At 40.5% G+C, this 21,849-nt stretch overlaps 2 protein-coding genes and 1 non-coding gene across 3 annotated transcripts; all 3 read right to left on the bottom strand.

Annotated features, from left to right (window-relative positions):
* Positions 1-244: 244 nt before the first annotated feature.
* On the bottom strand, positions 245-889 carry LOC141651718 (uncharacterized). Its single transcript, XM_074459419.1, has one exon. The coding sequence runs from the start codon at positions 887-889 to the stop codon at positions 245-247; it is 645 nt and encodes a 214-aa protein (XP_074315520.1).
* An 880-nt stretch (positions 890-1,769) lies between these two features.
* Positions 1,770-2,414, bottom strand: LOC141651719 (uncharacterized). The gene has a single exon (XM_074459420.1). It carries the CDS (start codon positions 2,412-2,414, stop codon positions 1,770-1,772), a length of 645 nt encoding a protein of 214 aa, XP_074315521.1.
* A 15,608-nt stretch (positions 2,415-18,022) lies between these two features.
* On the bottom strand, positions 18,023-18,129 carry LOC141654312 (small nucleolar RNA R71). Its single transcript, XR_012547873.1, has one exon. It is a non-coding gene; the product is annotated as a small nucleolar RNA R71 (small nucleolar RNA).
* Positions 18,130-21,849: the final 3,720 nt, after the last annotated feature.

The raw sequence follows: 21,849 nt of genomic DNA on the forward strand, positions 1-21,849 counted from the left end.
TACGAGTCAACATGTGAGCATTCATGTGGGGTCCATATTCCCCGTCATGAACCTCTTCCATGACTTTGTCGGCTGTCTTTTGGCCAATACATCGCAATAAGACACCTTGCGCGGTCTTTTTGTATAGTTGCCCTCCATTAGCCTCGACGAACTGGGTCGAGAGCATCTGTAATGCTCGCTTTCCCCGAGCATCGAGGTTCTCAGGGTATTCTACTGTGTTTTTGAATTTCAAGATTGATGTGTACTAAGGTTCGATATCATCTTCCTCTGTGCCATTGATCTCATTTATGTATGATGGTGTCGATCTTCGTTTGACACATAGTGGCATGCTGTCTATATGATCTGGGATTTTAACCAAGGCTGCCAACTTAGACAGAGCGTCGGCGAATTGATTCTCTTCTCCGGGTAAATGGACATAGTGTATTTCCTCGAAATACTTTTCCAATTCCTCTATCTTAGCCTGGTAAGGTGCCAGACTATTACTTTTGATTTTCCACGACCCTGTTACTTGGTTAATGACTAAAGATGAGTCACCATGTACGAGTACCCTCTTTATATTTAGAGTGATAGCACTGCGCAAACCCAGTAGGCATGCTTCGTACTCAGCAGCATTGTTGGTGGCGAGGAAATCTAACATGATGGATACAGGTACATGTTCTCTCTTTGGGGAAATGAGGAGGATTCCGACCCCATATCCCATGCTACTCGATGCTCCATCGAAATAAAGATCCCATACTTCGTCTTCGACATGAACCACGTTTTTATCTGGGAAAGACCACATGTCCGTAACACTGTCTTCCTCTATTGGATTGTCAGCGAGGAAGTCGGCGATAGCCCATCCTTTCACTGCTTTCAAGGGTACGTACTTAAGATCGAATTCAGCTAACATGAGAGTCTATCTCGACATTCTGCCATTTAATACTGGTTTTTCAAACAGGTATTTGATTGGATCCATTCTGGAGTATATACTGACACTATAACATGGCATATAGTGTCTCAGCTTCTTTTTTGCCCAGACGAGGGCTAGGCTTGTTTTTTCTAACGTGGTGTACTTAGCTTCATATTCTAAGAACTTTTTACTGATGTAGTAAATTGCCCTTTCTTCTTTTTCCACAGTTTGGGCAAACATTGCTCCCATCTCGGTATCTGTTACTGTTAGATACAAGGATAGTGGCAATCCGGCTATGAGTGGACTAAGCACATGTGGAGCAGACAGAACTTCTTTGATCTCGTCAAATGCGGCTTGACAGTCGTCATCCCACATCTCGTGTTCTCCGACTTTCAATTTCTTAAAGATCGGTTCGCATATCATTGTCAACTTCGAGACAAAACGGCTTATATATTGGATTCGACCCAGGAAACCTCGAATTTCTTTCTCAGTTTTGGGATGAGGCATTTCCATAATGGCCTTGATTTTCAAAGGATCAATCTCAATACCACGGTGGCTGACAACGTGACCCAGGAACTTCCCGGAAGTAACCCCGAAGGCGCATTTTTGAGGGTTCAACCTCATGTTATATTTCCTTACGAGTCAACATGTGAGCATTCATGTGGGGTCCATATTCCCCGTCATGAACCTCTTCCATGACTTTGTCGGCTGTCTTTTGGCCAATACATCGCAATAAGACACCTTGCGCGGTCTTTTTGTATAGTTGCCCTCCATTAGCCTCGATTTAACCGGGTCGAGAGCATCTGTAATGCTCGCTTTCCCCGAGCATCGAGGTTCTCAGGGTATTCTACTGTGTTTTTGAATTCAAGATTGATGTGTACTAAGGTTCGATATCATCTTCCTCTGTGCCATTGATCTCATTTATGTATGATGGTGTCGATCTTCGTTTGACACATAGTGGCATGCTGTCTATATGATCTGGGATTTTAACCAAGGCTGCCAACTTAGACAGAGCGTCGGCGAATTGATTCTCTTCTCCGGGTAAATGGACATAGTGTATTTCCTCGAAATACTTTTCCAATTCCTCTATCTTAGCCTGGTAAGGTGACAGACTATTACTTTTGATTTTCCACGACCCTGTTACTTGGTTAATGACTAAAGATGAGTCACCATGTACGAGTACCCTCTTTATATATAGAGTGATAGCACTGCGCAAACCCAGTAGGCATGCTTCGTACTCAGCAGCATTGTTGGTGGCGAGGAAATCTAACTTGATGGATACAGGTACATGTTCTCTCTTTGGGGAAATGAGGAGGATTCCGACCCCATATCCCATGCTACTCGATGCTCCATCGAAATAAAGATCCCATACTTCGTCTTCGACATGAACCACGTTTTTATCTGGGAAAGACCACATGTCCGTAACACTGTCTTCCTCTATTGGATTGTCAGCGAGGAAGTCGGCGATAGCCCATCCTTTCACTGCTTTCAAGGGTACGTACTTAAGATCGAATTCAGCTAACATGAGAGTCTATCTCGACATTCTGCCATTTAATACTGGTTTTTCAAACAGGTATTTGATTGGATCCATTCTGGAGTATATACTGACACTATAACATGGCATATAGTGTCTCAGCTTCTTTTTTGGCCAGACGAGGGCTAGGCTTGTTTTTTCTAACGTGGTGTACTTAGCTTCATATTCTAAGAACTTTTTACTGATGTAGTAAATTGCCCTTTCTTCTTTTTCCACAGTTTGGGCAAACATTGCTCCCATCTCGGTATCTGTTACTGTTAGATACAAGGATAGTGGCAATCCGGCTATGAGTGGACTAAGCACATGTGGAGCAGACAGAACTTCTTTGATCTCGTCAAATGCGGCTTGACAGTCGTCATCCCACATCTCGTGTTCTCCGACTTTCAATTTCTTAAAGATCGGTTCGCATATCATTGTCAACTTCGAGACAAAACGGCTTATATATTGGATTCGACCCAGGAAACCTCGAATTTCTTTCTCAGTTTTGGGATGAGGCATTTCCATAATGGCCTTGATTTTCAAAGGATCAATCTCAATACCACGGTGGCTGACAACGTGACCCAGGAGCTTCCCGGAAGTAACCCCGAAGGCGCATTTTTGAGGGTTCAACCTCATGTTATATTTCCTTAATCTTTCAAGGAATTTTCATAAGACCTTTGGATGACCGTCACGTTCCTTTGATTTCACAAACATGTCATCAACATATACCTCAACTTCCTTACGCATCATATCGTACAATAACGTTATCGCGGTTCTTTGGTACGTTGCCCCTGCATTTATCAACCCAAACGGCATTACCGTGTAACAATAGGTTCCCCATTGCGTGATAAACACGGTTTTGTGCATATCTTCCTCGGCCGTCTTTATCTGATTGTATCCGGCATACCCATCCATGAAAGATAGTAGGGCATGATTCACGGTATTGTCAACCAAGATATCGATTTGAGGTAATCGAAAGTCATCTTTCGGACTGGCTTTATTCAAATTCCGGAAGTCCACACACACACGGACTTTCCTATTCTTCTTAAGTAATGGTACTACATTGGCTACCCAATCTAAATACTCGGATACTTTAATAACCTCGGCCTTGAGTTGTTTATCGATTTATTCTTTGACTTTCAAAGACCACTTAGTACGCATTCTACGTAATTTTTGTTTGATTAGTTTAAACCCTGGCTTGATTGGCATTTTGTGTTCTGCAATTTCCCTATCAATTCCTGGCATGTCTCTGTAAGACCATGCAAAGACATATTAGAAGTCATTCAACAAATCTATGAACCCTTGTTTTTCTGTAGGATCTAGAGTGGTACCTATTTTGAGTTCTCTGGGTTCTAAGGTGGTTTCTACGTTGATGGTTTCAGTATCTTCAATAACAGAGTTTTGTTTGGTCGTATTCCTCCAACCCCTTAACCAATTGCGAAGGCGGTACTATCTCCTCTTCCTCTTCTTCGGCCTGTCCCTTCCCGGCCTCATTCTCAAAGTCATCATTAAAACCAACATTTTCGTAAATGGGATTGCAATATAAAGTAGACGAGTCGTAAGCAAACTGCTCGAAATGCGCTAACATTTGGGCCAACTGATCAGGGGTCAATGGCGGAATGGGGGTGGCATTCGGGACATGCCGCGGAATACCAGAGCTAGCGGGAGGTAAATAAAAAGGAAAGACTGGGGAAGGGGTGTTTTCAACACTCGATTCTTTAGACTCAGCCCTAAGACAATTATCAGACTCATACTCAGACTCAGAATCATCATCTGGATTAAGCATCTCTCCTTCTCCTGTGGTCAGCTTGAAGAGCACACCTCTGTTGTCACTCCATTTGATAGTTTTCCTCCATCCAGATATAGTCCCTTTAGGAGCTACATCAGTGATGAGGGTAGAGGGATCGGACTTATCGCTCCACAGGATCATACTAACCAACTCTTCGTTTGGTTTTTCCATTTCTCTCTCTTCCCCAAAAAGAAGACGTAAGGCATTCCCGTCTTTAACTGAGGTAGATCCGGTCTTTTTGGGTGTCACGGATAGCACATCCTCCAGAATGTAGTGACAATCATTGAATATTTCAATTCCAGGGACCAACTTCTTACTCTTTTCGTCAAAAAAAGGTTCGGGAAAGTCAAGACAACGTTCTTCTTCTCCGTCTTTCACGATGTATCAATTCATTATTAGTGGATAAGGTTATCGGTCTGTAACTGTCCTTCTTTTCTTTTCGAGATCTTGTTCAGTGGGCTAGTATCCCAACCCGAACGTCGTTCCTTTAGGGATCACGCCCTTTAGTGCCAAGGTATCCTCCTTTCGTGGGTACAAAGAGAAACCAAAGTACTTCCCAGTCTGGAGAATGGTTTCACAGACGTGACTTCCAGTATACAAGTCCATGTTTCCTTATTCAGGACAAGAGTCGATAACGTTTATAACCTCAAACCCGCAAGCATCAGTTGAGGTATCGAGTGTTACTTCTGAGGCCAGATCCCCCCAGTTACTACGATTGGGGTAGCATCGATGGTGACAGGTTCCCTTTTGAGAGGGATTTTGATTTTTCTATGCAAAGTGGAGGATACAGCTTTCGCTCCATGGATCCAAGGCCTTCCCAGTAATAAGTTGAAGGATGAGGCCACATCAATGACCTGACAACTAACCTTCCTTTTAATGAGTTCAGTTTGAACTACTAGGCCGATAATCCCGGTTACCCTGCGAATCGTCCCATCAAAGGCTCGAACCGTTTGAGTGGTTGGAGTGAGGTCCTTTTTGTCAAGGCCCAAAACGTGTGCTGTCCGTAGTGGTAGAACATTAATAGTTGACCCGTCATCGAGAAGGGTCATAGGGACATGCTTTTGAAGATATGTCACAACAATGTACATGGCTAGGCCGTGTTTGGGCCCTATAGAGGGTAGATCCTCATCAGAAAAGGTTACCGCATTGACAAGTCATGGTTGATTTTGAACAACATGGGCCACCACGTCATTTGGAGCAATATCTGGAGACACGTTCATGCTCATTAGTGCTTTTAATAGGGCTTGTCGATGTTCGAATGAACTCAAAATGAGCTCCCAGATAGAATCATCGGCCTTAGTCTTTTGTAGCCGCTTAATGAGAGGGACCTCTTGGGTTATCCCCTCACTAAGGGCTTCGACTACAGTAGGTTCCTTAGCTTGTGCAGTTGGAGCATTGGTGGCCTTTTCCACTCGAAATAGGCGGCCAGCTCGTGTCAAGTGATTGGACTCGAGAGCCTCTTTCCTTAGCTTTTGGACTTCATCCCGAGTATAGGGGATTGCTGCGCCCTTCTCAAGGTACACATCATCCTCATCATCATTCCAGATGCCATTGATTTCGTTGGCACTTCTGAGAATGTAAGGGGTACAGTCGATGGCAAAATCCCCAAATCGAACTTCGTTCTATATGCTTGGGAAATATTTTGAGCAATCGATGAAGTGTTTCCCCACAAGGAAACCATTTAGGCGGCATATAGGACGAATTAGGTGGGACACATCGATGCTGTCTTCGACGAACACCGCATTTGAGTGATCTCCAAATTGATTAGTGACGTTATTAGGCTTCACAGTGGGTATTGGGATTGTTCCATTCTCAATCATATCTTGGATTTCATGCTTGAGGCGGGAACATTTTTCTGTATCGTGCCCGTTCCTTTGGTGGTAGGCACAGTATGCCTCCGGCCTGTACCACTTGGGTCGTTGTTCCAAGGGTGGTTCAGAAGTTGGGCCGATTGGGTTTATCTTCCCTTGGGCCTTGAGTCTTTCAAGGGCATACATATACGTACACCCAATGTCAGTAAACACTCTTGGAGTAGAGCGTTGTGGTTTCTTGGAAGTTCCTCCTAGGAAATTAATAGCTTGAACATGATTAGCACTAGTAGTCGCTTTCGATTTAGAGGAGAAAGCCCCAGGGTTTCCCTTGGGTTTAGAAAACTCCGCCTTACGGAGATCATCTTTGATTTTCCTCCCAAGTCGAGTCAAGTCTTTGAATGTGCTAAAGTTTTTATATTTTAGCTCATTACGGTAAGCTGGTTGCAAATTTTTTACAAACTTATCGACCATATCGACCTCTTCGGGTTTCTTGGTCAATTTCACGCTTTCAGCGCGCCAACGAGCCAGAAAATCAGTAAAGCATTCCTTCTCTCTCTGGGTCATAACCTCGAGAGTCCTCATTGTTGTCTGGATTTCGACATTGTCAGTATAATGCCTACAGAACTCAGTAGTTAGATCATCGAGTGTGGGGTAATTATTTAGATCTAGGTTGTAAAACCATGCCCTTGGATGTTCCTCCAAGGATTGGGCAAAGATAACCGTTAGCATGCTCGCAGGCACACTCTTCAGAGCAAGGTGCTCTTTATAGGACCTAATGTGCTGCAGAGGATTTTCAGTTCCCTTGAATTTAGGGATATCTATGAGCACGAAGTTCATAGGGAGCTCCTCCTGGATTGGGGCATAATCCCTAGCATTATCGTAGTGGATGCTCTCCCCATGAGAGAGCTTCAGTTGGTCTTCCACAAGCTTGAATCGCCTTTCAAGCTCAGACATTTCCGGGGTGGAAGTTACAGGAGTCTCCCCACCTACCTTCGTCTCAACTGCAGCCAAGCGAGCTGTAAGCAGCTCCAAAGTGTCGTTCATCTTAGCCAATAGTGCTTCCGTTGACATTTTTCTGGTCTGGGGCGGCCTTTTTACAAATAAACCCCGGACTAATAAAAAATGTGAATCAAACCCCTGCACAAAAAGGACTCGACTCACAGACTCGACCTTTGACTCAGACCTGACTCAAAGACAGACTTAGACCTGGGAAATGAGCTAAGTAACTCACTTGTGCAAGGTCAAGGTGTAGGAGAGGGGCTCTAGACCTAACTAGGACTAAAACCTGACTCAACTGACTTAGTCTTGGACTTAGACTGGACTAGACATAGACTTGATACAGACTTAGCATAGACTTGACATAGACTTGGTGTGACTAAAACGTGATCGAAACCAGACATGGCTCATTGGTTTAGAAGGGGGGACGCCCCATAGTGTCTTAGATGGGGTGTTTTTGTGGCTTAGACATTAACCAAGTGGTCGACCAACTTGACTTGGACCTAAGAGGTGACTTAGGTAACCCACTAGGGTTGTGTTCTAGCCTAGACAAGCTTGGTTCACTTGAACCCTAGATAAAACCAAACATGGCTTAAACTAGAGCAACTAGACTGGACTTGACCCAACTGACTCAAACTCTATTCTAGATTTGGGTTAGATTTGGATTATGGTTTATTGGATTTTGAAATTGGAACGGATTTAATCGAAATAAGCTTTTAAAATGGGCAGCATGCCGTTTTATAAAAGACTTGATTTGGTAAAAATTCTAATCCTAATTCGGCAGCACTTCAACTTGGAAATGATTCTTTTTTCAAAAGAGGTAGGTTCAAAAGTTCGGGATTGAAAAGAGTTTTAAAGATTTGGACCTAACTAGGTCCAGAAATTTCGAAAATAAGAAGTGGGCAAACCGTTTGTTTCGAAAACATTGATCCAAGGATGGGTTTTGAAAAAGGACTTGATTTTGAAAATAGACTTGGGAAGACAAGTAGCACTTAGTCATTCACATATTATGGATGCTATGCATGAGCCTAGACTCTTCTAAGTCTCGGTCGGTCTTCTAAAAGAAGGTCCGTGCCAGTGATCCCACGAGATTAAAGGAGTGGTCTCCCTCCATACGCACGTTGATATATGGTAGGTATGGCACTTGATAATCGCATGGAAGCACCTTTGATGTTTAAATCAGACACAGTGGACGTCATCCCCTTATCTCGAGCTTAAAAGAAAGCTCTCGAGGAGGATGGTCCGAATCCTAAAGTCTCAAGGGGTTTATGTATGATTAACATAAAAAAATTGTATGTGATAGATATTCCTAATAGCCATTGTTTTACTTTTCAAGTTTCAGTGTCCCCAGCGGAGTCGCCAAATTGTAGACAAGGGAATTTACATCCACTTTATGTTTATTATTTCATATTAAACACTTTTGATTTTGAAAGAGTCGCCACTTAATTTTTAAATGGAATTTAGAAACCAAATTGTAGAGATTTTAAGTTCTTGTGAGATTATGTGTTGGTAAGTTTATTTTATTTCATTAATTAACACCCAACCCCACCCGTAACTATAACGGTCTCTACTAAATAAAACGATGGCTATTTTGAATACGTATCTCATGCGAGTATGCAATCATTGTTTTAAACCCTAGCATGTGAATTTCATTCTATGTCGATTTAAATGCAACTAAACTAACTTTGTCAAGTTGTTTTAGCATATGAAGTTCATTTAGCTATTCTAGCAAGAAACAAACAACGAGAGGAAGGAAAGAGATATTCTTACTGTTTAGCATAAGATAGATTAACAAACATGTGAATTAATTAAATAAAACATGATAAGATAATCATATTAACATGCTTTAATAATCAAAGACATAAACTTTAACAAATTAGGACAAGTGTAGTTCATAAATTCAATTATCATGCTCAAATCAAACTAATTTAAACAAGATAAAATCAATTAAATCAATCAAACATGTTAAATTCGTCATGCAATAAACATAGAATAATTCTTATCCTAACAGAAGACAAATCCAACATACAAAGGCCATCGATCGGCACATCCATACTACTAATCCCGTTCTCCTTCATTCAACAACAACAAGATACAATAAACATCGTTTATTAAAACAAATTAGTTGGTTTTTAGTTATGTCCGAATCTGAATACGAGGATATGTAAATGGGAAAGGGAAACGACCGACCAATCTAGCGGTTTTCTTTCCCCAACTCAAGTCAACGCGGGTATTCAAATTGCACTTTAACTCATACTCGTATCTATACTAATTATTTCATAATTAACAATTTATACGATAATAATACGATGTAATAAACATAATTAAAAGACGGAATTAAAAGGGAGAAATGAGAGATTTTTATGCACCCTCAACCTACATGTATCATTGACACCATCTTGGGTCGTAATCAATCTTATATTTTATCTCGAGAGGCCGTCGTCGACGAAGCAACAAAGCAACAACACGTTTTTTGGTAAACCTGGACATCAACTTTCAAACTGCAATTCCTCACTCGTTTCTCGATGAAGATTAGATTTCAGAGATGTTTTGAAAACTACAAAAAGAGTAGAACAGATATCTTTAAAACAAAACAAGCTCGTTCTGAGGTATTGGTCACGAAAAACGAGCACAAACATAACTGGACAGACAGGAAAAGCCGGGAAAACAGAGTGTATGACACTATGTTTTTCGAGGGGATTCATGTGCTCTCAATGTCAATTTGGCTCGTGAGTCTTTATCTAAGGTATATATTGATGTTATATGGTTAATTAGGAGCAAGAAACTTAAGTTGTAATGGAGTTTTGATGGTTGAACGAAGAGTTGAAAGGAGGACACACAAACTGATTCTCAGTTTTGTATGTCGGTTTTGTCGAGGGTTTTGAGAGGCAACTAGGGTTCGTTTATGGAGGTTGAGGCTTGTTAATGGCAGTAAGATATGTGGAGAGCTTAGAGGCATAAATGTATGGCAGAGGGGGAAGTATTTATAAGGAGTTAAAATAGGGTTGAAGAGGGGAGAGGCAGACGGGCTGCTCTGCGCATAGCTGCTGTCCAGCAGCTATTTCAAGGGGTTTTTGAGTTTGTATGAGGGGTTTTCTTGGTGGTTAAGCTAGGGTAATATGGGTAGGATACTAGGATATGATTTAGGGTTACTGGGCACGGGTTTAAGTGGTGTTTGGAGCGGGTTTTGGACTCGGGTTTGAGCTGAACGAAAACAAGGGGCCGTTTGCGTCGTGTTGTTTGGGGCCTGTTTTGGATGGGTTAGACACGTGTTTTGTTGAGGGGTTTCGTGGTGGATTTGGACCTGGGCATGGTGGGTAGTTTGGAGTATGGGTTGGTGGTGATGGGTTGCGGGTTTGGACCAAGTTCGGAGCAAAACAAACGGACTATGTTGAACATGGGTTGGGAAGGAGTTGGGCTGTTTTGGGGGGCTGTTTTGGCCGTGAATTGGCGAGTGTGGGGCCTGAACTTGCGTCTTGGTAAAGGTCGGGATATGGCTCAAAGTTTTGGTCGGATTTGCATCGAAAATCGTGCCCAAACCCGAGTTAAAATCAAGCTTAAAATCATGTATAAAATCGTCGTAAAAATCGATTTTTTCAAATACGATTAATAAAACAATGTAAATTGATTTTTCAAATCAAGTAACTTAAGAATGATTTTTCAAATCAAATATCTATTCTATTTTCAATAAAATAAACTTAACAAAATAAATTCAAATTAAAACAAATAAGGTGAATTCATTTTAAAAAACATTAATTTTAATATCATTTAAATTAATATAATACTTCATTAACAACGCCCATTCTACATCGTAAAACGAGCCCAAATAATGACAAATGCCAACTAAGAGTACATGTCGTCCTATCATCATCGGGTGTTTGGCGGGATTTCTTTAAATTCCAATATCGACGGATATGGGTATCTACACAATTTATTGGCAATCACGGACTAATTTCGTGGCATACACAGACCAACTTAATGGCATACTTGGACCAACTTAATGGCATACTCGGACCAACTTAATGGCATACTTGAACCAATTTAATGGCATACATTGACCAACTTAATGGCAATTACTCTTATATTATTTACGGAGCTTAAAGGCCAATATTGCTTATCTCTTTCCCATGTCAATAACAATAGCAATACTAATCACAACAGCCTAAAATAATAACCATGCGAATTCCCCACTTCCAATAACAAAATTATCAATTAAACACAAAATTGAGTAGGGGATCCCTACTTTTTAGCAATCTTGAGCGCACAAGCCAAATAATAACACTCTTCTACACATTCGGATCCTCCCAGGGTTAAGTAAAGGGAACGAGACAAGAAAATCAATGAAGTTTGATTATCTAAGCTGTCGTATAATCGGTTCGTCCCGTCGCATCTCGCTCTCTTAAGTTCTCGCACTGTATCTTTCCTTTCTTTGAATAATGACGGGGATAATAGGTAGTTTAGGTTTAGGTGTTCTCTCAAGTTGGTTATTATTACTAATATTATTAGTATTATAACACATATATAGTATATCATTATTAATATTACAATCATTAGGCAATTCATTCAATATATAAATATATAATATTACCAAACTTCCTAGCATATTCTGTCTTATTATATTATCTAAATCTAATACCGAGTAAGAATTTTAATAAAGTTTATAACTAATTTATTAAATATATTAAAAATACGGGCTATTACCCGTATTACAGTCTTCCCTTCTTCAAAGGAACTTCGTCCCCGAAGTTCAATGTACACCCTTAGCAAGTTCAAGCAAACAAAATGTTATTCGCTACCAAACCAACTTTAGGATAGAAACATATGTCTCAAAATCGCGTTGTGACATTCCGACCCCCTTAAAATAAAAGTTATGTCTCCGTAACTTCAGATAGCAATTAGATCACCAACCAATATATATTAACAATTATTAAACATGATATTCTTTCCCTGTCGTCTATTTGATTACTCCACTCTATCATCTAAGTTATTAACACGCTTAATTCCTAATAACTTCAATGACATGAAATAAACCGCAATTCATGAGCCTTATCATACCCTTCCAGTCAAAATAAATTCTTATATGGTCTTTCCCAGTATTACAGCAGAGTTTTAGCATAAAATACAAGTGTAGTACTCATAAATAGAGGTGTCACACTAATGGATGATGGCTCCGCAGTCAACATCATACCACTGAAAACAGCTTACAAGCTAGGCATGAAAGAGTCGGATTGGACCCCAACTAATCAAGGTGGTCACGCATACGATGGGACGCGACGCAAAGTGATAGTTCTCGTCATTAGACCAATCGAAAGAAAGGTCAATTTCCAGATAGTGGACATCGAGGCGTCTTTTAACAAACTTCTAGGAAGGCCATGGATTCACGCTTTCAAAGCTATGACATCCACGCTTCATCAAAAGATCAAAATCCCTTTAGATGGTCGGATAGTGACGATGAATTCGTCACCTATCAAATAAGTAATCGAGAAAATGTCCAGCAATCAAGTCGTGTCAGATCCAGTAAACAAGTTAGGAGGATTTCAGATCATCAATCTTTTAGAAATTGAATTGGCACCGATATACTTCAATCCCTACTCTAACCTAGTGGTCAACCACATACTCAAATCCCGGGGATATACTTCCTAGGAGTGCCACTAAATCCCATCCAGAACAACACCATCCCACCATTCATAGAAGGTGTAACACCAGGAAAATTTCTAGGTTGTTGTTATAGTATTTTTTGGTGAATTAAGTAATGTGATAATGGTGGATGATAAGTAAGACGATCATTGCTTTAAATTAGAGTGGTGCTCCGCTGTAAAGATATATGTTGTTATAATGCTGTGGGCCGAACTTCGAGGATGAAGTTCATTTTAACAGGGGAAGACTGTAATACCCGTAATTTAATAAGTAACTTAATAAGAATTACTAATGTAATTCACATAGTTAATTAATAACATTTCCAATACTAATTTCAAGTAAGATGTCTAATTAAATAATAAAAGTATAAGTAAGCAAGTCGGGAATTGGACCTAACTAATGATAGGGCCATTGGGCCATGTGACCGTGTAGTATGAGCAAGATGGCCGAGTTATATGTATGTGATACGGGATTTTGTATCGCGATTTAATAATAAATAATTAAGGAATTAATATTAGAAAAGGTAATATTAATAATTATAACAATAGTAATCTTAATAATAATAGTATAATAGTAATAATAAAATTAATAAAGGTATGAGGGGTTTGCGCCAAGGTGATCCAGTGTCTCCTCTCATCTTTACAATTTGTATGGAATACTTGACAAGACTAATTAAGTTTGCTACAGCAAGATGGGCTTTCCATTATCATCCTTTATGTAAGGGACTCAAGCTCACCCATCTAATGTTTGCAGATGACCTGTTGATGTTCAGTAAAGGGGATGCTCCTTCAATCCTCTTACTCTTGAAAGCTTTCAGCTCATTCTCTAAGGCATCAGGTCTGAGTATGAACAATAGTAAGTCAGAAATATTTTTTAATGGGATGCAGGGGGAGTTAAAGCAGGATATCCTTGCTGTGTCTGGTTTCCAGGAAGGCACAATGCCTTTTAAATATCTGGGAGTGCCCATACAGCCAGGGAAAATGAGTAAGAAGGATTGTCAATGCCTGATAGAAAAAATGGTGACAAAAATAAGGAGCCTGGGAGCAAAGAAGCTATCTTATGCAGGAAGAGTGGTTTTAATAAACTCAGTCCTTAACACCCTGTACAATTATTGGGCTGCCATGTTCATTATCCCAAAGAGTGTGATCAAAAGAGTAGAGTCTATATGCAGGAATTTTCTATGGAGCAGTTCATCTGAATACCACAGGGTTCCTTTGATTGGATGGGATAGAGTAACTCTGCCAAAGGGAGAAGGAGGTTTGGGTATTAAACGAGCAGAGATGTGGAATGTTGCATCAGTGGGCAAATTAGTGAACTGGTTGTATATAAAGCCTGATAGGCTTTGGATCAGATGGGTGGCTAGTGTGTATTTAAAAGGAGTTGACTGGCATGACTATACTCCTGGCAATGACACTCCCTGGACCTGGAAGAGCATCTGCAAGGTGAAGGAAAAGTTTAAGAATGGCTATCATGATAATATATGGATCTCTTCGAACAAGGGATACTCTATCAGTAATGGTTATGAATGGTTGTTGGGTCAGTACCCCAAAACTACCTGGTCTACTCTTGTTTGGAACAATTGGAACATCCCAAAACACTCTATGGTTGCTTGGATGATTATGCAAGATGGACTAAACCTGAAAACCAAGCTACATGCTATTGGTTTGTGCCCTGATGAGGACTGTATCTTATGTGGGGAACAGCCTGAGACTAGTAATCATTTATTCTCAGAATGCAGGTTCACGAGTAAGGTGAAGGATAGAATTGCAGAATGGATAGGTAAGCCAATGCCTGATCATAATGCATTAATTCTATCTGCAAACAAGAACAGAATGCAATGGAAGGCCTTTGCGTGTGTCCAAGTAGCCTTTTGGTATGTCATTTGGTTTCAAAGAAACAGTGCAAGACATCAGTTGTGTGTTCAGAGACCTGACATGGTAGCACAGCAGTTGAAGCAGCTTATTCAGAAGAGAGTACGTAGCAAAATGGGTAACATAGGGAGCAATAGTGCCATTGATTGGCAGGCAAGCGTTGGATTTGTATGCTAGAATTGTCTTAGTTGAGATTCGAACTTTGGTCGTGTATGTATGATTGATTTTTGATATATTAATATACTCACATTTCACCTAAAAAAAAAAATTAATAAAGGTAGTAAGTGGAAATCCTACTTATGGTAAGACTAATATTGGTAATAATTATATTGGTAATTCCTATATAAATTAGAATAAGGTAATAGTTTTTAATTTCCTAATTGACCTCACATACTCTCTAAAATCTAGACTATATATACCTTAATACCTGAAACATAATTCATAAAATTAGAAGAAGGAGTTTTAAGAGACGAAAAGAGCAAATAAAGCGATAAAAGGTAAGATCGTCGTAACTCATGTGTATATCGTCTTAATTAACTAAAGTTATCATTAACACATTGTATGGACCATAGTAAACTGTGCCAATGACCTTAGTAGTTGCTCTTGACCATACTGACCACAGTAGGACCAATCGTGGCCTTTGTCGACCACCGTAGATGGCGGTTGTAGCGTCTAAAGGGGGTAGTGCCGTGAGCCTTAAGACGGGTAGTGTCGCTTGTGTAGTTGTCGTATGAGCATGGGATTTGGGTGGTTGGTTAGTCGGCTAAGTGAGGTTCTAATGGTGGTGTCATGGTGGTTAGTCGTGGTGGTTTGTATGGTGGCTGTCGTGGGGGTGGTTGTTGCGGGCTGTGTCTTTTATATGGGTCATGTGTCGTGTATGGTGTGTCATGGGTTGTTGCAGGGAGTCGTGTGAGGTGGTGGTATCACCGTAGGTCAGAGGACACATGGGTGGTGGCCGTTGGTGGTCGTGAGGTGGCATGAGGTGGTAAGGGAACTGAATGGGTTACTTGTGTCGGGTTTTCGTGGGATTGTTTAGGGTGTCTGATGTGACCATAATTGGCGCATATTTAGCCCCCGAATTACCCTTGTTTCCATGCTTTTTAGTGCTTATTTGGGTCATTTCTTATCTTTAGTTCTTTGTTTTGCATATTCTTTGAGATTTTGATCCCTTGGTAGGAAAGGAGTAAGAATCTTGCATTTTCATGGCAAATCAAGACTAAATTGATCAAATTCAATGACCAAGCATCAAGGAGGGACAAGATTAGAAGACCTTTGTACATATCATAGTAGAAGAGCAATGTTGAAAAAAGATCCTTGAGTCCCCAAGGAAATCCCCAAGGAATTTATGAAGAAAAGGGAAGAAAAGAAGGAGTTACCACGCTGACTGACAATCCGAGCGGATTGTCAACAATCCGCCCGTCCTACCCTTGCACAAATCCGAGCGTCCCAGCTGGAATCCGCACGGATTCCCCCTCAGCAATCCGCCCGGATTCCCCAGAATCCGCTCGGATTCCCCAGAATCCGCTCGGATTCCATCGCCCAAATCCGGCCGTCCCGACCCTAATCCGCCCGGATTCCTTCACAGCACGGGTTGTCTTCTTCAAGCTACGAAAAGAGAAGCCCTTCTCTCCAAAAATACCGGCTTCTCCTTGCTCAACTTAAAAAGTGTAATTACTAGTTTAGCCCTTAGTTAACCCTAATGCATCCTCCCTAATTTTCACTATAAATACCCCATTAGTCTAATTAGAGGGGCATGTTCTTCTTATCAATAATTAGTGTAGTTAATATCAATCAAATCTCTCTTCAATATTGTAATCAAGTATTAATCAAGTTTTAATCCAAGTTTTAGTTCTTTAATCTCTCTTTTGTTCATCCTTTATTTTGGGTAATTGAAGATTATTTGGGTTATTATTGGGAGATTGACAACCTCTCAATCTAGCATTCAAGTACTTCTATTATTCTTGCTTTACTATTGGAATCATTAGTAGGTATAATCTCTTAATCCCTTTTTAATCATTGTTAATTACTTTCATTTATTCATCATGTTTCATATTGTTGGTATGATTGACAACCTTGCTAGCATGATCAACATGATAATGAGTGAGTAGTCTCTTAGCTAGGGTTAATGGGTGATTAGGGAAACCAACATGGGGAATGATTCATGCTTAAATTAATATGCTTTCATATCTTATTTGCTTGCTTGTTTTGATCTCAACTCATGCACATGTTATATTTGATGAAATGCTAAGCCTATGAATCCTTGCATTTACTATCATCTCCTATCTTTTCAATGAGGCTTGTAAGACATAACCCAACTCGAGTCTCATTAGACCATGCATGTTGTTGAGTAGGGAAGATTAAGTCGACTTGTAGGTGTTGTACAATCTAATCGATTCGGCTCCGGGACCCAAACTTTCCTAGGATTGTAAGATATAACCCAACTCAATCCATCACAACAATAATTGCTTGCTTATAATTTGAGAACATGTTTGTATGATCATATCCCATGATTCCCCTATGATCCCATGACACCCTAGTGCCTTTAATCAATTGTTTACACCCCTTTTTATTCATCTTGCTTGTTTATTTTCATTGTTATTCTAGTTTAGTAGCCTTCTACATCAACCCAATTTGTGACACCCCTTAGACACCACTAGTTACAATAGAAATCTCATTTCAACTTCCGTCCCTTGGGATCCGACCTTTACTTGCCTCTTTACTAATTGTAGAGTTGCTTGTTAAGCTATAAATTGTGTTTTGATTCGACCGTGACCAACGACCACATCTATTTATTTGTGAATACGAAACGGACCGATCAAAAATGGCGCCGTTCTTTGGGACGGTGTTTGTTTGATTTAGATTTCTTTTTGTTATTAGTTGTGTCTTTCTTCGCCTTGAGGAAGTAAAAATCCTCAAGGTTTGTTCTAATTGTTTTTAAGTTGTTTGATATTTTGCATGTCTAGAAGGTTACAAAGTGATTTGTTACCTTTTGACCGTGAAATCGAAAGAACCTTGACGAACAATAGGAGACTTGTTAGGAGGAATTTGAGAAGTGTTGTTCAACCCACTAGTGAGTTTGTCAATCCTTTCGCAATAGAAGGAGAAGAAAACCCATTACACAATACCCCACAAAATCCACCTACAATGCCAAAATTCTCGTCACACTCCGTACCCACCGAGGAGAATCTACCAAATGGTACTCCTACACCGCAACATCTCACCGGAAATTTTATTGCCAAGTCCGCCTTCATCCAACTAGTTGAGAGGAGCCAATTCGGGGGAATGCCTAGTGAGGACCCTCATTCTCATATGGAAACCTTTTGCGATTATTGTGATGCTATTTCTCAAACGGGCGTGACTCAAGACCAAATTAGATGGGTCTTATTTCCTTTTTGCTTAATCGGCACCGCAAAGCAATGGTTGAAGGGCCTTGATAAGGCCACCCTTGGAATAGATTCTTGGAAGAAGTTGGCTCTAGCTTTCTACAAAAAATTCTACCCACCGGAAAAGACCAACATGCTAAGAGCTCAAATTACGGGTTTTAAGCAAAGGGATGAAGAGTCTTTGTATGAAGCTTGGGAGCGGTTCAAGGGAATTTGTCGCTCATGTCCTCACCATGGACTTAGCGAATGGTTTTTGGTGCAACAATTTTGGAATGGTTTATATGAAGATTCTAGGAACATTCTCAATATGGGATCAAACGGAATGTTCACCGAAGTTGATGACAATCAAACATGGAACAAGATTGAGGAAATGGCGGTCCATAAATCACAATATAGTAGACCTCGCAAGGCTACTAGAGGAGGAAAGCATGAAGTGGACTCCGTTACTCAATTGGGTGCTCAACTTAGTGCTCACATTGACACAATCAACTTGAAGTTTGAACAAGCTATGGCTAGACTTGAGGAAAACTCAAAATCATCAAAGCATCATGTCAATGCCATGACGGCATCCTCATCAATCCCAAGTGGGATATGTGAGAATTGTGGAACTTTGGGTCATGACCCAAGTGAGTGTAGGGGAACAACCGAACAAGTTAACGCTTTCCAAGCTTACAAAAGTGGTACCCCTTATTCAAATTTTTACAATGAAAACACCAAGTTCCATCCAAATCTCTCATACAAAAGCCAAAATGTTCAAAACCCTCAAACAACATACACTCCACCACCCATGAGAAACCAAAATCAAAGACCCTTTTACAATCAAAACCAAGGTTACCAAAATCAAAATCCATACAATCACCAAATTGACCAAGGCTTTGATGTCCAAAAATAGGTCCTCCAAATGCAAAAGAATCAACAAGAATTTTTCACCCAAATGCAAAAAGATAGCCAAGCAAAAGAAACCACCATCAACAACATTCTAGCTCACACCAAGATGTTGGAAACACAATTGACTCAACTAACATCTTCAAGCTCACAAAGACAAAAGGGGCAATTACCACCTCAAAGTAATCCCCCTAGACATGAAACGGTTAGTGCCATTCACTTGAGGAGTGGTATAAGGTATGAAGCACCGAAGAAGCAAGTTGAGGATAAAGTTGTGGAAGCTAGTGAAAAGGAAGAAATGGTGCAAAACTCCAAAGATGGAGAATCATCAAAAGAAGAAAGTTCAAAGAAAAATGAAGACAAGGCCAAAGAGAAGGAGCCCATTGTGATTAGACTTCCTTTTCCAAGTCGTCAAGCCAAACCCAAATTTGATGATCAACTTGGAAAGTTCATGGAAATTGTGAAGAATTTAGAAGTCTCAATTCCTTTCACGGAATTAATCAACCACGTTCCGGCCTATGCAAAGTACATGAAAGATATCCTCACAATGAAGAAGTCGATCCGGAAACTTGAGACTATCGCCTTCACTAAGGTGAGTAGTGCAATACTTCAAGTGAGTTCACCTCCAAAGTTGAAGGATCCGGGAAGCTTCTCAATACCGTGTACCATTGGCGACACGACGATCAACAAAGCCTTATGTGATCTAGGGGCTAGTGTGAGTGTCATGCCGTACTCGGTGAGTAAAAGGTTGGGAATGGGAGAGCTTAAATGCACCAACATCACACTCCAAATGGCCGATAGATCAACGAAGACACCATTAGGGATATGGGAAGATGTCCCCGTGCGGGTGGGAAGTTTTTCATCCCGGTGGACTTTGTCATTGTTGATATGGAGGAAGATTCCAACATTCCAATCATCCTAGGAAGACCTTTCCTACACACCGCGGGTGCGGTGATTGATGTGAAACATGGAGAGCTCACTCTAGAAGTGGGAGATGAAAGCATAACTTTTAATCTTGACAAGACCATGAGAGCTCCTCGTTTGCATGAGCCATGTTTCATGATTGATCATTATAGCCGAAAAGATGAAAGGAAGAAATCGGAACTCCAATGGAGGAAGAAAATTGAAGATGCTCCATTCAAAGAGCAAGTGAATTGTGACAAGGAGAGCTTGCAAGGCTCATCAAAATCAACCAAGGAAGAAGAGGATGGCCTCATTGGCCAAGAGAAGAAATTGGGAGAGTTGTCTCCATCTAAGCAAGAGATTTTCAATGATCAACTCAATGAAGTTTGTGGTCTTTGGGACGACGAGTTTGAAGGGATTTTTAATCCCTACATTGGGCATGCCATCGATCATGATCAACAACAAGGGCCACGGTCTATTGAGGACCTCTACCATAATAATGAACAAACTTTTGATTACTTCTTCAAGGTGTTGAGCAACATCAACAACACCTTGAACATGCCCCCTTGACATCTCATCAAGAATGAGAGTTTGGTGGAGTCCTCCCTAAACCACCACTTGTAAATATTTCTAACTCCCTAACTTACATTTCAATTCTTGTATTGCATTTTTGTCATTTTTGGATTTTTATTTACTTTGATCAAAATAATTGTCATGTAAGAGAGAAGTGAGGGAGGGACTAACAACTTCAATTGATGTGTAGTGCTTTACCTTAGTGTGGGGATGGCAATTGCCTAGGCTATCCATGCCTTAGTAATGCCCCCACAATGAAGAACACAAGCCTTGAAAGAAAGAATGGAGGAATGAAAAAGGGAATGCGTTGTGCACGGATGGAACTGAATCCGTGTACACAGGAAGAATCCGAGCGGATTCTAGAGAAATCCGCCCGTCTTATGCAATCCGAGCGTCCTGCAGAAAAGACGCCCGTCTTGAACTGAGCTGAATTTTGGAATTTTCTTGACTGTCAAAGAATCCGAGCGGATTCCAAAAAATCCGCCCGTCTTGAAGAATCCGGTCGTCTTGTAAAAAAGACGCCCGTCTTTTGTTGAAGAAAACAAGCAAAAATCTCTCGGATGAAATCCGTCCGTCTTTGAAGAAATCCGCCCGTCCCGTGTTCAGCAAATCCGAGCGGATTGTACCAAATCCGCCTGTCTTTAGGCGAGCTTTTGCAAAGATTGAAGAAGCAGAATCCGCACGGATTGAGCCTAATCCGCACGGATTGCCCCTGCAGTTTTGAAAATTTCGGCCTCTTTATAACCCCTCCCACCTTCATTCATTCATTCATTCATTCATAAACACTACCCACAACATCAAAACCCTCATCCTCTCCATCATAAAAACAAAAACCCTCAACAACATTCAACAAAAACAAATCAAACCATCCTTCCCACAATAATTTAATCACTCCTTCTTCAACAAAAATCAAAACCAAGAACAAAATCTTCAACCTTTGAGTCGATTTTTGTTTTCATAAAGGCAAAGCCTTTCACCTTCAAATCGATTTGGGCATACTACAAATTGAAGATTTTTCATTCTTTTCTTGGTTAAGCTCATCAATGGCAAGGACTAAGGGTGCAACAAAGGCAACAAAGGCACCAAAGGCTAAGGCACTCTCACAAAGGCAAAAGGCTCTTCAAACAAAGAAAGCTTTGGCTATGGTGGTGGCAACACCAAACTTGGAAGTGCAACAACAACAACAACCTTCTATGGGACCATCAACATCCTCTACTCCGGTAATTAATCAACTTTTGCATTATCCGGAGGTAACTTTTATTTCCGACACCCATAGAAATACCTTTGTCAAGTTTGCTATGAAATCTATTCAATCCACCAAATTCATATGTAAAGATGCCTTGGAAAAATTGGGTGTTCTTGAACAAACAAAAGCCTTTTTCAAAGCCATGGGGTTGGAGAAATTGTTTGAAACAAAGGAATTGACATACCCCTCCCTTGTCTTGGAATTTTTAAGTTCCTTGAAAGTCACCAAAGTTGAGAATAGGGAAAATATCGAGTTTCGTCTAGCTAATGTTAGTAGACGCATTACCTTTAAGGAATTGGGTGAAATTTTGGGTCTTAGTGATGAGGAAAGTTATTTCAAGAGTTATGGAAAGT

Source organism: Silene latifolia, chromosome 4 (genome assembly GCF_048544455.1).
Source record: "Silene latifolia isolate original U9 population chromosome 4, ASM4854445v1, whole genome shotgun sequence".
Lineage (NCBI taxonomy): Eukaryota > Viridiplantae > Streptophyta > Magnoliopsida > Caryophyllales > Caryophyllaceae > Silene > Silene latifolia.

Coding starts and splice junctions, on each gene's coding strand:
- LOC141651718 (XM_074459419.1), bottom strand. CDS start 889: ATGTTAGCTGAATTCGATCTTAAGTACGTACCCTTGAAAGCAGTGAAA.
- LOC141651719 (XM_074459420.1), bottom strand. CDS start 2,414: ATGTTAGCTGAATTCGATCTTAAGTACGTACCCTTGAAAGCAGTGAAA.